Source organism: Sinocyclocheilus grahami, unplaced genomic scaffold (genome assembly GCF_001515645.1).
Source record: "Sinocyclocheilus grahami isolate Dianchi unplaced genomic scaffold, SAMN03320097.WGS_v1.1 scaffold944.1, whole genome shotgun sequence".
NCBI lineage: Eukaryota > Metazoa > Chordata > Actinopteri > Cypriniformes > Cyprinidae > Sinocyclocheilus > Sinocyclocheilus grahami.
In genome coordinates, this window is record NW_015506123.1 from 305284 (window position 1) to 319755 (window position 14472).

Sequence of the window (14472 nt, forward strand, 5' to 3'; positions counted from 1 at the left end):
ATGCAATGCAACGCAATGCGTAAAAAGACAGTATAAGTCATTATAATCCGTAATTATGTCCCCACTGGATGCAACAAATGCCTCGTTTGTAATGGGTTTTAATGTTGCTCCGGCCGGACACGGCATCAACAGTATGTGGGGGCATAATATTTCCGCCTCACGCTTGAGGTATTCGGCCAATCACAACGCACTGGATAGCTGGCCAATCACAGCACACCTCGCTTTTTCAGAGCGATGAGCTTTGTAAAAATCGACGCGTTTCAAAAAGGCGGGGCATAGAGGAGAAACAATCATGTACAGTATGTGGAAAATAATGTGTTTTTTTTACTTTAAACCGCATAAACACATTTCATTACACCAAATACACAAAATAATGTTCTTTTTAGCAGCATCATATGACCCCTTTAATATGTGCTTTATAAATATTAATAAACAGCCAATGTGTTAATAATATGGGTTTTTTTCTTTACTTGTTTATGGATTTCCAGCGAGGTGCTAAAAAGGATGAAGTACTTTGAATCAAATTTCATTTATTGTTGTGCAATTAAATAAAAGCTGAATAATGAAAATGAGCAAAGAAGGGTTAATAACGATGTCTGGAGAGAATATTAAGAATGCAAAAGCAGGTGTAGAAGTGATAAAAGCAGAGCGGGTGTGGGCCCAGATGTTAGAAATATGACCTTCAATGACTAGAAAAAAAGCATACCTTCATCATGAATCATTTAACAAAAATAAAATACATACATAGAAACAATTACCAAACAAGAAATGCATTAATACACCAACCTATAGTGAAGCATCAACATACTGCATCCACCCGACTGGAATCTTAGCTCAGGTGACCTTCGTCTAAAAGCCTATATTACCAAGCTGATGCAGATCCTCAATAGACAGAGATATTTGTTTTCCTGCCAAAAGTAATGACATTGTGCTACGTCCAATATTCACTAACCAATCAGATGATCAGGCTTTGTAACCGTGTCAAAATCTAGGGGAAACATCAGAGCAGAGGGGTAACCAACCGCCTCCTCATCCATCATCATATTATTCTCACCAGCCTTCATTACTGCCTGCATTAAGCATGACTTGCACCTATGGGTAATGGGAAAGCACAGCGAGCTGCCCAATAGCAATGAAGAGGTCGAGCTTTCATGTGAGGGCACTTTTACTAAAAGCAGCTCTAATAACCTTCAATATTGTCACCGAGAATGTTAAATACTACCCTGCCCTCTCCACACTTAAGCACTGGCTAATTTTAACATACTAAAATTGATTAAGTATGAAAGGAACTGAAGACGGCTGTAAGACACAATGTTGCATATGGGGGTAAGTGAAAAGGTCTTTGTTTAAATTAAAGCTGGACTTTATACTCGGCATAAATTGTGTGATTTGACATAAATGTAAAAGGAATCAATGGCTCTGTTCCAAAACCTAGTAAGCTGCCTACAAAGCATTTTAGGCACAAAGGGAGTTCAAAGAAGTCGCCTATTTTAGAAAAATTCTAAGGCTATATTTTAAATGTATCCTTGAAATATAAAAATGCACTGTGAACAAAAATAATGTTTATTATAATACTTTTTTATTGATTCAATGCCAAGAAATATTGATAATCTAATTAAAAATGACTACTTCTGGCTAAATGTTGTGTATTAAAGCACTGCGCTGTTAGCTTAGCAACATGTAAATGGAAAATTGTACTGATATCACTTGTCAGAAGTTAAAAGACTGGAATTGGTAAGATGCACATGGTTGCTGCCTATTTAAGGAAATGGCTCACATTTGACGTTCCATACAGAATGATGCCCAAGAAGGCAGTAGACAGCAAGTCAGCCCACTAGATTTTGGAACGGTCACTGAAATCAACCTAAAAACCAAGCGGCAACCTTCCGGTCTCTCTCGTGAAACCAACACGGAAGTGACTAAAACTGCAATTCATCGACTGGCAGCTAGAGGCTGGCTCCAAAAGGGAAGTCAGTCTCATAGATTTCCCATATTAAAATGCCCAACTTTACAGCAGGAATAAATGTTTACAGCCTGGTACAAAAAGTGGTTTTGGTCTATATAGCAAATTTTGCCCTTCATGACAACTGTGAGGGGGGTGAATATTTTTTATAACTCATCCGTTTAAATTATATTAAGCCTTAAAGTTCTGCATAATTAAGGGCGTGACCACTTGAGTGACAGGTGGATTGCCGCTGCTGTCACCACCGTCGCGCTAGGTGGGCGTGGTTTCAGCAACCAGCTCCCGCCCCTCTGCCCATTTTCGATTGTCCAGGAGTGACTCGCGGTGACTCGCTGCCAATATGGCGACGGCCGCCTCTGCCCACTTTGAGCTTCAAAACCGCTCTTCAGAAACCTACGGGTGATGTCACGGACACTGCGTCCATGTTTTTATACAGTCTATGCTAAAAACATGTCTATAGCTGCTTCCTAAATCACATACTGTCTATTAAGTACTACATTTGAGGAAAAATGTAGCAACCATTAAAAAGTATTTTCTATATAGGATGAATATGTGGTATGAATGAAATCCAGATATACTACATCTGCCATAATTGCAGTGTCATGTGACCTACAGCATCAGGTTCTGTTCAATTCATTCATGCAACTCCTCTTTTGTGGCCTCATGGGACAGTAAAGTGTCCACTGGATACACACTTCAAAATCTTTTACTTTTAATCTACTGTTTCATGAATACTATGGACTTTCTTCTCAGTCCATGTACTGCTTTTTCGCCTAAATAGGCACATTTGGGTAAAATGAATGAGATGCAGCTGATGCTTCCGTTTTTGTTGTCAACTACATGAATAATTGGAATCCCTCTATTTAAACATTTTGTGTTTATATTTTTGTGGGGACAGATCCACAGGAACACAATATAGAGCTTACACAGAGTTTACACCTACCCAAATGCAATAGTAATAGTCTATAACAAAACTGCATTTAAGGATTTAGAATGATTAAAGGCACAATTGTACCTTGTCATAATTAGGTGCATAACCATCAACACTGAACCAATGGATCATCTTTTTATTAGACATAAAGGAACAGCATTGCATAATTTTGAGCTTATTATCCAGCCCAGAGTTTGCCCTTACTGACATTCCTCAAAGCTGAATAAATGACACGCTCCGCTGTTAAAACACAGAGACCTCCATTTAAAAGACTACTCATTATCCATCTTTAAATCATAATCTGTCCAATCAGCATCCACACATTGATTATTAAGCGAGTTTGAAAAGGCAAGCCTTACTATGACTATTCATGCTACCATAAATGGCAGAGAAAAGAACAAAAGAAGATATTCTGAAGAATGTTCGCATGGGGTCCAAAACAACATCAGACCCTATTAACTTTTATTGTACAGGAAAGAAAAGAAAACACAGACATCTTTAAAATATCTTCTTTTGTGTTCCACAGAAGAAAGTCATACAAGACTAGAACAACATGACAGCAAGTAAATTATCACAGAATCAGAAGCATGATTAGACTGGTTTGTCCATTTTTCACGAAACTCTAAAATATCGTCCCATTTATTGTGTCTGGCTTTGGTGACAGTGCTTCAGAGGGGATGAAAATGTAAAAATCTAATTGTTAATATGATCATGCATCTAAGTACATTTTAACTTGTCAGCATTCTTGTCACAGCAGTGCTTTCTTATCAACATAAAGGATTGATGTGTGGCAAAAGCAATCTGAAAACATAACATAGAGCTCCTTATAACGGATAGGAGAATGCTTTATGGAGCTGTCCACTGAGAGAGACAGGCAGATGACAGTATTATAGAACCATATAAATTACACATTTAAAGCCAGAAGAAGTCAGTCATGTTAAGACACTCCTAAAGCATTGTCCCTTCAGTTACGCAGCCAAAACAGCCTGAAACATAATCAAGGACTATTAGAAAACTGATCTTTGGTTCCGTTTTGAGTTGCTGTATCACCCTGGCTGTCAAAAGGAAGAAGAGTTTCAGCAGTTTCCAGCTGGCACAATAAGATTTGCAATCTCCGTCTAGACCAGGGGTAGGCAAGTTCGGTCCTAAAGTCCTGCAGAGTTCAGTTCCAACCCTAATCAAACACACCTGAACAAGTTAATTAATGTCTTCAGGATTACTAAGGCTATAGGCAGGTGAGTTTTGTTTTCAGGGTTGGAGCTGAACTCTGCAGGACTGCGGCTCTCTAGGACTGAACTTGCCTACCCCTGGTCTAGACCAACCTTCCTCTGTTCCTGCTACTCTAGATCACTGAAGCTGCCCAGTCAATCACGACCACAGTTAATCGGGCCACTTAAATCCAAATTGGATTAACAAGATAGGAAGGGTTATCATTCACATCCAGTTCATTTAAAAAACAAAACCATGGAAGTTAGTGGTTTACATGTACACATTTGAATTGATATGCAACCACAAACCAAGGTTTTTGATTGTCACAACTTCCAAAAAATTTAAAGTTGGCCTAGGTCAGGTTCAACTGCTTCAACACACATTAAGACGGTTCTTTTTAATTGTTTTACGTTTGCTGCTATGTCAATGAAAAAACAATCTATGCATATAGACTTACTTATCAATATGATGTGATCACTGGTATGTCATCGTCTGTGTAAACACCACTAACATACCTCACAAGTAATCCATCTGTGTTTTGAATGGAGCATGAACATTGGCTACTATGACCAGAAAAGACTGGCTAGTATGACTCCAGATGGCTGGAAAATAATGCTGCGTGTTTCTTATAAAATCTCTAAGGTATGCAAAGGGACACACCACTCATACTTCATAAGACTACCCTGCAGCTGGTTCACTTTTTTCTGCATACTTGAGGCTTGATGCAAAAGAGTAAACTCAACAATTCACTGCCCGGATTGTTGACCCTTAAGAAGATATGACAGAAAGCCACTGGGAGTGGACCACAGAGTTATCTACTTCTTTAAATATTATAAATATACTCTGTTCCTCAGCAGTCTCTGCATTTGTCCACATTCAGAAAGGAGACTGTTATTGAACAGATTCAATAGCAAGCCAATAAGAGTTAAGTGCATATCTCAGGGGTCTGGTTCAGAGTCAGTCTAAATATGTGACACCGCGATTGGCATTTCATCTAGCGATCCAAAAGGATGTTGTTTTGCCATGGCACTCTCCACTGCTTGTGTCTAGCTAGCTAAGGTTCAAAGTGTTTTTAGACACTCAAAGTCTTATTTCCACTGAAGTGCATAGTCCTTAGGGAAAACGTTGTGCTGAAGCAATTCGTTAAACACCTCACAGCTGTGCTTTGGATGTTTATGATGAAACGGTGCTTTGAGACTTGGTGTTCAACTAGCATGTGATGAACAGATGAAGGCAGCATGGCCTTGCTGTCAGAGACCCGTCACTGCGGTGTCTCAGTTTGACAGGTTTGTGCCAAGCACCATAAGAGGCCACGCTTTCTTGGTTTGGGGAACACTATAAATGCCAACAGCCACAAAAATTACTGCCCAGAGAGAAATAAATAGAAGACACAAGATTCATGATCAAACTGGGACTGCTTAATCCATAGAAGGGTGTGAGAGTCTGCTGTTGTGATTTTCTGCCAATCTAAGGGGTTTGGTTCTGTAAACAACTAAAATATTTATTTGTATGCTGCAATCTCATCAAGAGCTAATACTATTTTAAAATCAGACATGAAATTTTAAGTCACTTATAACTTTGGCAAGAAAACCCATAAAATGAAATGTCCAGAGGAGACACCATCAGTGATAGAATCAGACAGTATTCCAGTATTTGTCACGGTACTGCTTGATTACCAGATTAAAAGATCCCGGAATTGACAGTTTCCATATGAAATGAACACTAGTGACAGTAAAACACTATCGATAAATAAAGATTATTTTGCATGGTTCCTTGCAAAATACTATGTTATGTCCTCAAAACACTTTTACCTTAGTGAATGATTTGCAAACTAATACATTTTGATGTTTGTATCACATAATCAGTTCCATATTTATGGGTTTTCTAACATGGTAAACTTGCTTGGTAGCTCACCTGGTACTGCGCTGCACTTGATGTTGAGCACTCTGAAACACGAGTCATGCTAAAACAGCTTGTAGAAGCAAGCGACAATGGTGTAGTTACTTTAGCAAATGTGTACTATATCATGTTTATTTTAAGTTAACACTATCGGTTTGGCTTAGGGTAGGGTTTAATGCATGTGGTATGTGAACAGCAATAGAGCATTAACCTTCTAGAAGCACTCACTGGACATTTCATTTCCGAAGTTCCGTGATACTTACAAGAAGCAATGTAAAAGACGTTGTCAAATTCATGTTCATCATTCACGTTTCAGATAAAACTAGAAATGCTTTTAGTGCCACACACTGGACATTTCACTATAAGTGTCGCAAAACGTACAAGAAGCAATGCAATATCATTTTGGCAGAAATGTTGCCACAAGGGCCTTTTTCCAATGAGCCCGAGTTGAGTTTTTTTTGTCCAAAAACATGTTACACACACAAACTAGATAGATAGATAGATAGACAGACAGACAGACAGATAGACAGATAGATAGATACTAATAATATCACTGTTTTACCGACCATGCTATCTTATCCATAGATACTTTTCTACTATGGTACTGTCCAAGGAACATAACTGCATAACCATTATGCTAACATATAAAAAAAAACTAATATATTTTCATGGAAATGCCACAGTGCTTTGTTGAAAGGGAACTCCTCGCCTTCCTCCTCTCATTTTTCTCACTTTGACTTTAAAGTCATGAAGGTTGAACAAATCAAAGTCAATATGATGGTGTCTCAAGGACTACCCTTATGATTTCTTTCCAGCTGACGAGCTTCCAAAACATGCTGGAGCGCCATTGAGCAATGCGCACTGGAGTTTGCTCAAAGGAAAACCCACAGGCTTGCCGCTGGATACGGGAAACACCCGCAGAAAGGAGGGGAGGGGAGTGTGTGAGTAAAGAGGAGGAGTGACATAATTAAACGAAGAACTGAAGTGAACGTGCATGCCTGTGAGGAGGGAGCGTATACTCATTTTTACCCAACAATGACAGTACTTCATACGAGCAGGGGGCGTTCACACTGTACGCATTCTTGCGTTTTTTATTCGTTGTTCTGAGTACGCATGCGTCGGACGTTGTGTTGCGTTTTGAAGACGGCGCGTCAAGTTAAGAACAGTTCAACTTTTAATAATGCGTCTTGAGAACGCAACGTCCTGTGTAAACGGAGGAGTCCTGCCGCACTGTCACTATATCTCAATGCACAGTACACACAATCGGACACTGCAGTGGAACAAACACACTCACACGGTCCGTCCAGTTCGGCAAAGCTTGAAAGAACACGCTTTGCATGCTTGAAATCACTGAAGCGGTCCAATGCCACGTAATCAATCACGGAGAGCGCAAGATGTGTCTCGGAGTTGCGCGTGCAGTCAGCGCTAAAGTTGAGACCACTGTTGCTTTCAAGGTTATCCTGGAAGGGAACGCACGGAGCCCATGCGCCACGAGCGCATCCGATCGCTCGCGTGTGATTCTGTAGCAAGCATGCAAAATTCAAATGTAATGTGCATACACGAGTCAAGCCGTGACACTGGCTGTACATGTGTAAACGTCTCCGGTAAACGGGACGTCTTGTACAGCTAGACTGAAAGTGCACTGGTTAATGATGCAGCACTGCTGATCACTGTGCAATGCACGAAACACTCAATGCGGACAGAAACGTCCCAAAACACTTCCTTGGCGGGTTGTTTTTATCTAACCCGCACCAGAGAGAGGAACCCAGCCCCCTTATCTCAACCCTCCCCTTGTCCAGCAGCAGACCCATGCTCGGTTGCTTTCCATTCCGGGGACTCACCGTTCGTGTGCTCTGATGATGTCGCTGTGAGGAGACACCGAATGCGGGAAGAGCAGAAGAGGCTACGGCTCCGCTGCTCCGGGACAGGAGGAGGACCGACCTACACACTTTCGCAGCCATGTCTGGAGTGAAACCCGGCCGAGAGAACGCAAGTGCTGCGGGCGAACCGACTGAGACTGTTGAAGGAAAGGGAGGGGAAATAGGAAGGGCTGCTGGGCTGGGCTAATATCTCATACACACACACGCAACACCACACACAAACGCGCACATACACGTATAGCCTACACAGATGTTTCACAAGAAGGTTGCTGTAGTTCCGCGTTCGAAGCAAATTAAAGCTCTTGTATTTCTAACGGGTGAAACTCTGACACGGTGTTTTGCGGTTATAGCTCATAACACACTCTGAAATGTCTGTATAAGGAAGTCGCAGACTGAAATACCACGGTCTCTAGGACAACATGAAAGGAGCGTTTTGATTGGCAGAGCGGTTACCTGCTGGCACCACTTGGAACTCTTTTCGTCCAATGAGAAGACGCGCAGTTCTGTAGTTTTGACAAAGAGAACGTCAGCTCGACCAATCAGAGAGCGCGGGACGCTCGCGCTCCAATGTTCTCTCTCTATGAAGGAAAAAAATAGCATCTAACTCTATATATCTAGCCTATATTTAACTTTTTATGCTTTAATTATTAAACCACGAAACAAAATCGTTAATATTTTCTTCCCAAAATTGTGTATTTTGAGAGAGTTACACATCTGTTCACTTCAAAGATAGTGGCGGATATGCCAGAATGTTGGTGGTGCATCACCACCTTGTCAGCCATGTTAAAGGGGTCATATGATGCGATTTCAAGTTTTCCTTTCTCTTTGGAGTGTTACAAGCTCTTGGTGCATAAAGAAGATCTGTAAAGTTGCAAAGACTGAAGTCTCAAATCCAAAGAGATATTCGTTATAAAAGTTCAGAGTCAGCCACGCCTACCTAAAACGGCTCGTCCTAACACGCCCCCACATATCTACCTCACTATGTGGGAAGATTCGCATGATGCCGCCCAAATGTTCACACAAAGAAAGAATGCGTAACTTTTATTCTCGCTGTAGTATTGTCTCTGACTAGCTGCGCCAAACCTCGTTCATATTCGTGCGATTTTTGGCGCAGCTAGGCAGTGAACAACGGCTCTGTGTAGTTAATGCTGCTCAATGTGAAAGCCCGCAGGTGATGGAGATTTACCGCTGATTACAGAACCGGCTTTCTGACAAGATGCGCGTTAAATATCGCATGCGATTTATCGTACCATTTAAAGAATTTGCCACTGATGATTCAAACGCGAGTTTTGGGCAGTGTAGAGTAGCGCTTGTAGTTTGTAATTTCTCTGATCACAAATGCAGACAGGGTTTTATGTTTACGCGGCGTGATGCAATGCAACGCAATGTGTAAAAAGACAGTATAAGTCATTATAATCAGTAATTATGTCCCCACTGGATGCAACAAATGCCTCGTTTGTAATGGGTTTTAATGTTTTTATCTCTTCGCTCCGGCCGGGTCACGGCATCAACAGTATGGTAGGGGCGTAACATTTCCGTCACACGCTTGAGGTATTCGGCCAATCACAACGCACTGGATAGCTGGCCAATCACAGCACACCTCGCTTTTTCAGACCGATGAGCTTTGTAAAAAATCGACACGTTTCAAAAAGGCGGGGCACAGAGGAGAAACAATAATGTACAGTATGTGGAAAATAATGTGTTTTTTTAACTTTAAACCGCATAAACAAATTTCATTACACCAAATACACAAAATAATGTTCTTTTTAGCAGCATCAAATGACCCCTTTAAAGTAGGCATAAACAACATCATCGCAATATACTTTTCCTAACCTTTCCATATTCTGAATAGTGGTTGATGTTCATGGGTTTTGTGAATGAACTTACATTGCTCCTGTACACACCATTCAAATGAACTTATTTACGTAGTCTATTATTTCTATGACTGCATTAACCAGACTGTGCTGGATTGCACCAATTAAATTAATCCTAAAGTTCAGATCAGTTATAAAAAATATAAAGGCAACAGCCTGTGTCCACTTTTTGCAGGGTGCTTTATAGTTAAAAAGTTATTTCACTGCTAAACTCAATAAACATTCAATAAAAAGACTAGAAATATGTCTTGAACCATCTCCATGGCTACCTGACGTTTATACTGTGCCACTGTGTCACCGTGTCATTCATTCTTGCTTCCTGGCAACTGTTCCATCCTGTGCATTATATAATTATGTCTCTATTATTAGTCTGTCCTTCAAACAGTTCTTTGGATTTATAGGACAAGAAAAATTCAAACCGCATTTAATATACTCTGTCGAGGCACCTAATCCACTTAAAGCAATAACGCAATACACACTGAAATTCAATCTACTGGCATATCGTGTAGGGCTAGTTGTTTCTGATCTCAAAAACATCACTAAGCAGCCAAACACAATTTCAAAGAAAAGGTTTTCAAAGATGTGTGTTTTTGTCTGTTCAAATGTTGCATGGTACGTCACACCCTGCAAACTGTTGCTACACATTCCAGAGTTCAACAGATGATTGAATGCTCGTCTACAACATATATGACTCTATAATGCATATGCACTGTAACTCCATTACTGCTCCAAAAGATCACAGATCAATCTAAAGCACTATTATAGCATTGATCTGATTCAGTGGCGTTATTTAGATTACACAGTGACAGATGTCAGGGTTTTACTTTGGGATTGCACTATTGTTTGCATATACAAGTTCTGCTAGAAACAGATGGCTGTTATTGAGTTCCCATGAATCTATTATGTCATTCATTAACAATTTTACATCAATCATAGACAGCTGCATACATCCTAATTTAATCTTTACTGGTGTTCAAATATTTCAAATCCACTTTATTCTGTGATCTTACTAACAACTGTTTTCCTAGGAGTGATTCTCCAAGGTCAGTCAGATGGGATTTGTTACCTTTGAGCTTTGGTTCCTCCCAAGGTTTCTTCCTCTACCTTAAGGAGTGGTTTACTGCCGTTGTTTGCCTTTATTTTTATGACCACGACTGATAAAAGCACTAAATAAATAAGCCTGAACTGTGCACTCTTAAATTGAATCACTGAAAAACCCTTTTTGTAACCTTTCTTTTACTTTTAAGAGTACAGGCTGACTGTTAATGGTATTTGTTGCCAGATTAGGTAACTAGGTTAACTTTATTTGTGATAAGATCTTTCGAATAAATCTAAGATAATTTTGGAACTGTTTAGCTAACTACATTGTTTTGATACTTTTTTCCCCACTAAATGATGTATGTAAATGTTTGAAAAGGGCAAATAGACAGAGACTATTCCAATCCTCACTCAAGCAAGTTTTTTATTTTTTTAGATCATGAGTTACCTCATTATATCACCTCTACACTCTAAAAATGGCTGGGTTAAATACAACCCAGTGCTGGGTAAAATAGGGACAAACCTAGCAATTGGGTTGTTTTGACCCAGCAGTCGGGTTACTACCCGGAAGGTTGGGTTAAACATTAAACCCAACCGCTGGGTCAAAACAGCCCAATTGCTGGGTTTGTCCCTATTTTACCCAGCACTGGGTTGTATTTAACCCAGCCATTTTTAGAGTGTATAAGCTAAATCTTGTTTTATTTAAAACAAATGTCTTGTAAAATGTGGTCAATACTTCTGCATTCACTTTGTAATTGTAAAATTTTTAATGATATATATATTTTTTCCTGCTGTAATTGCTTCTCAAGGAATGTTCAGTTGAAACCTTTCTACCTGGCCTGACTTTTGTTGGTATAGCCTAATGTGGTTAAGTTTATTTTGTCATATTAAATAATGTTTTTACTTAAAACTGCCTTGTAGATGCTACCACTTTAGTACTTTAAGACATGATAATACACTTTCAAAAGTGATTTACAGTTTAATGAAAGTGTTAACTTCCTGTGGGATTTTCTTAGTTTGTGACATTGTTCCAAGCAAATCTGGACTATTCAGATTGACAAACATCTACCCACCAAATCCTCTCCTTATCTTGAGACTTAAGCTTTGCAAGACAAGAACCAATTGAAAATACAGATGGCCATTAGTTTTTAAGACAGCATGTGCATTCAACATCTGTAAGGCTTATGCAGTTCGTTAATTTGAGCCATGTGATTGAGGCTAAAAAAAGACACCGTTTTTTATTTCACACCTGTTGCTGAGTCACAGATCTCCAAAGGCCAGTTTCTAACAATGACACCCGCCTGAAAACATGGCTGACATCCTGATTCTCTGCCTACAACTCTCTCCGAGTCGCTCCTCTGTTGCCATGGGAGACAATCGGGCACATATTTGAGCCGGTTCTTCTCAGAACACCTCAGGAGTCTTATCAGTGAATCTGCATGAATTACAGACGAGTCAGATGAACTCCAGCAGATAAAACAAACACAAGCTCTGTTCTCAACTGGACAATCTGAACCGGAGTGGTTCAGTCATGTCAAGGGGTTTGATTTAGCTGACACTAAGTCCAAAGGTATACAGCCAGTAGTCAGGGACTTTAGATCTGAAACATGTGAGGTGAAAGGAGTTTGGATTAAATAACAAAAGAAAAATCTGAACTGCCACTCACCCTCTCAAACATGCAGATACACACTAACATATAGAATACAACTGAAGGAAACAGGACAACACATTTCCTTAAGGACATACCAGTAAAATGGTCTGAAAGTGTTAGATAAAGTGATAGAAAAGTTAGATAGATGGATAAAGGGAGCATGATATTAATAGTTATATGAAATAAATTATTTATAAATAGGCCTGAATCATAATACAGTATGCAAACTGATAGAAGACAAATTCTAATTCTGCATGCAAAAATTAGGATGACGTCAAACCCCTGTTTATTCTTAATTTAAATATTTTATAACAAACAAAGTTTTGTAGAGGAGTTTGTTTGTTAAGAGGTTTGAGTCAATTCATTGCAGAGAGGAAGAATTAAAAGAACTAGATTTACATTTCCTTAAGGAAACAGAAGTGCCTGCAAGGCAACCAAAGAAAGTTTATAAATGAAAGTTTCAGGTAAGAGATAAAGTAGATAGAACACCTGAGGCCAAGTGGTTTGGATGAATTAATTGCTCGAAATTTTGCAGGTGGATAAGAAGAAGAAGAATATAATGTTTTAAAGGAATCTGTAATATAATTTCAACTGATATACATTTTTAAAAATAATAATACAAATAAATAAAGTGCTTTAAGAATTCCTTAAACAAAGTACTAAGAGTCGGTACTCAACGCCCCATTTCAAGGTGACGTTCCAGGAATGCAGTCATGTCTAGGGAGAGGACATAAGGACTGGTAACCACAGCACATGGAAACATATGTCAGCACCTGAATGCATGCGTCCCAGGACTCAGAAGCGACTCCCTTTACTAGCCCTTTTGAAATATTCATCCACACCAAAGCACAAATACTTGGATGAGAGAACTGATCTATTAAAGGGCACATTATTTCCATTCATTAGACTCTTAGTCACATGAACTCGACAGCTGATGACTCGGCCCTGCTCTCATGCATGGCAGATGCACACACACACACACACACACATAGTGACTGGACAAGATAAGCAGAAATCTGAACCTGCATTACATGTTCTGTTGGAACTATCACACACACCTGATTAACAGTGTGTAACACGAGTCCATTTCTTTCTTTCATACACACACGCAGATGACAGATAGCCACAGCAACAATATTGACTCCACTTTATGATAACAGTATCCAAAGAGCTCTGCTTTTTCAGGTTTTAAAATTCTGAATGGGCAAATTCTACCTTAAAGATCCTAGAAAATCAAAATTAGAGTTTTGCAGCTTTTAGCCTTTCTAGCTTTAAGGTCATAGGCCAAACAATTTTGATCTTTGTGAGTGTGTGTGTGTGTGTGTGTGTACTTGTTTAAAAGCAGAAATCTGAACCTGCATTACACGTTCTGTTGGAACTATCACACACACCTGATTAACAGTGTGTAACACGAGTCCATTTCTTTCTTTCATACACACACGCAGATGACAGATAGCCACAGCAACAATATTGACTCCACTTTATGATAACAGTATCCAAAGAGCTCTGCTTTTTCAGGTTTTAAAATTCTGAATGGGCAAATTCTACCTTAAAGATCCTAGAAAATCAAAATGAGAGTTTTGCAGCTTTTAGCCTTTCTAGCTTTAAGGTCATAGGCCAAACAATTTTGATCTTTGTGTGTGTGTGTGTGTGTGTGTGTGTGTGTACTTGTTTATCTTTACTTGTTATCCTCTCTTATATAATGAAGTAATATGACAACCTACTGGTGAGGACATTTTACTAGTCCTTAGTTAAAAAGGCTCAGCCAAAACATGTTGTTGTTGTTGTAACTCTTGTTACTGCAAGGGGTAGGTGTAGGGGTTGGGTTAGGTGATATTAACCTGATAGAAAATCAACGTAAGTCTATGCAATGTGTGTTTTTTTGTGTTTACGGTATGCCCAAGGCACATAATTAGAGTTTTGCAGCTTTTAGCCTTTCTAGCTTTAAGGTCATAGGCCAAACAATTTTGATCTTTGTGAGTGTGTGTGTGTGTGTGTGTGTACTTGTTTAACTTTACTTGTTATCC

At 39.5% G+C, this 14472-nt stretch overlaps 1 protein-coding gene across 1 annotated transcript in view; it reads right to left on the reverse strand.

The window, feature by feature from the left end:
- Positions 1 to 8284, reverse strand: part of mcu (mitochondrial calcium uniporter) — a 93927-nt gene extending 85643 nt beyond the window's left edge. Inside the window, exons 1-2 of the mRNA XM_016249621.1 lie at positions 8116 to 8284; positions 7844 to 8019 (exon numbers count right to left, since the gene is read on the reverse strand). Coding sequence (XP_016105107.1) covers positions 7844 to 7963 — 120 coding nt within the window. The 5' untranslated portion in view covers positions 7964 to 8019; positions 8116 to 8284. The remainder of the gene's footprint in view (positions 1 to 7843; positions 8020 to 8115) is intronic.
- Between the last annotated feature and the right edge of the window lie 6188 nt (positions 8285 to 14472).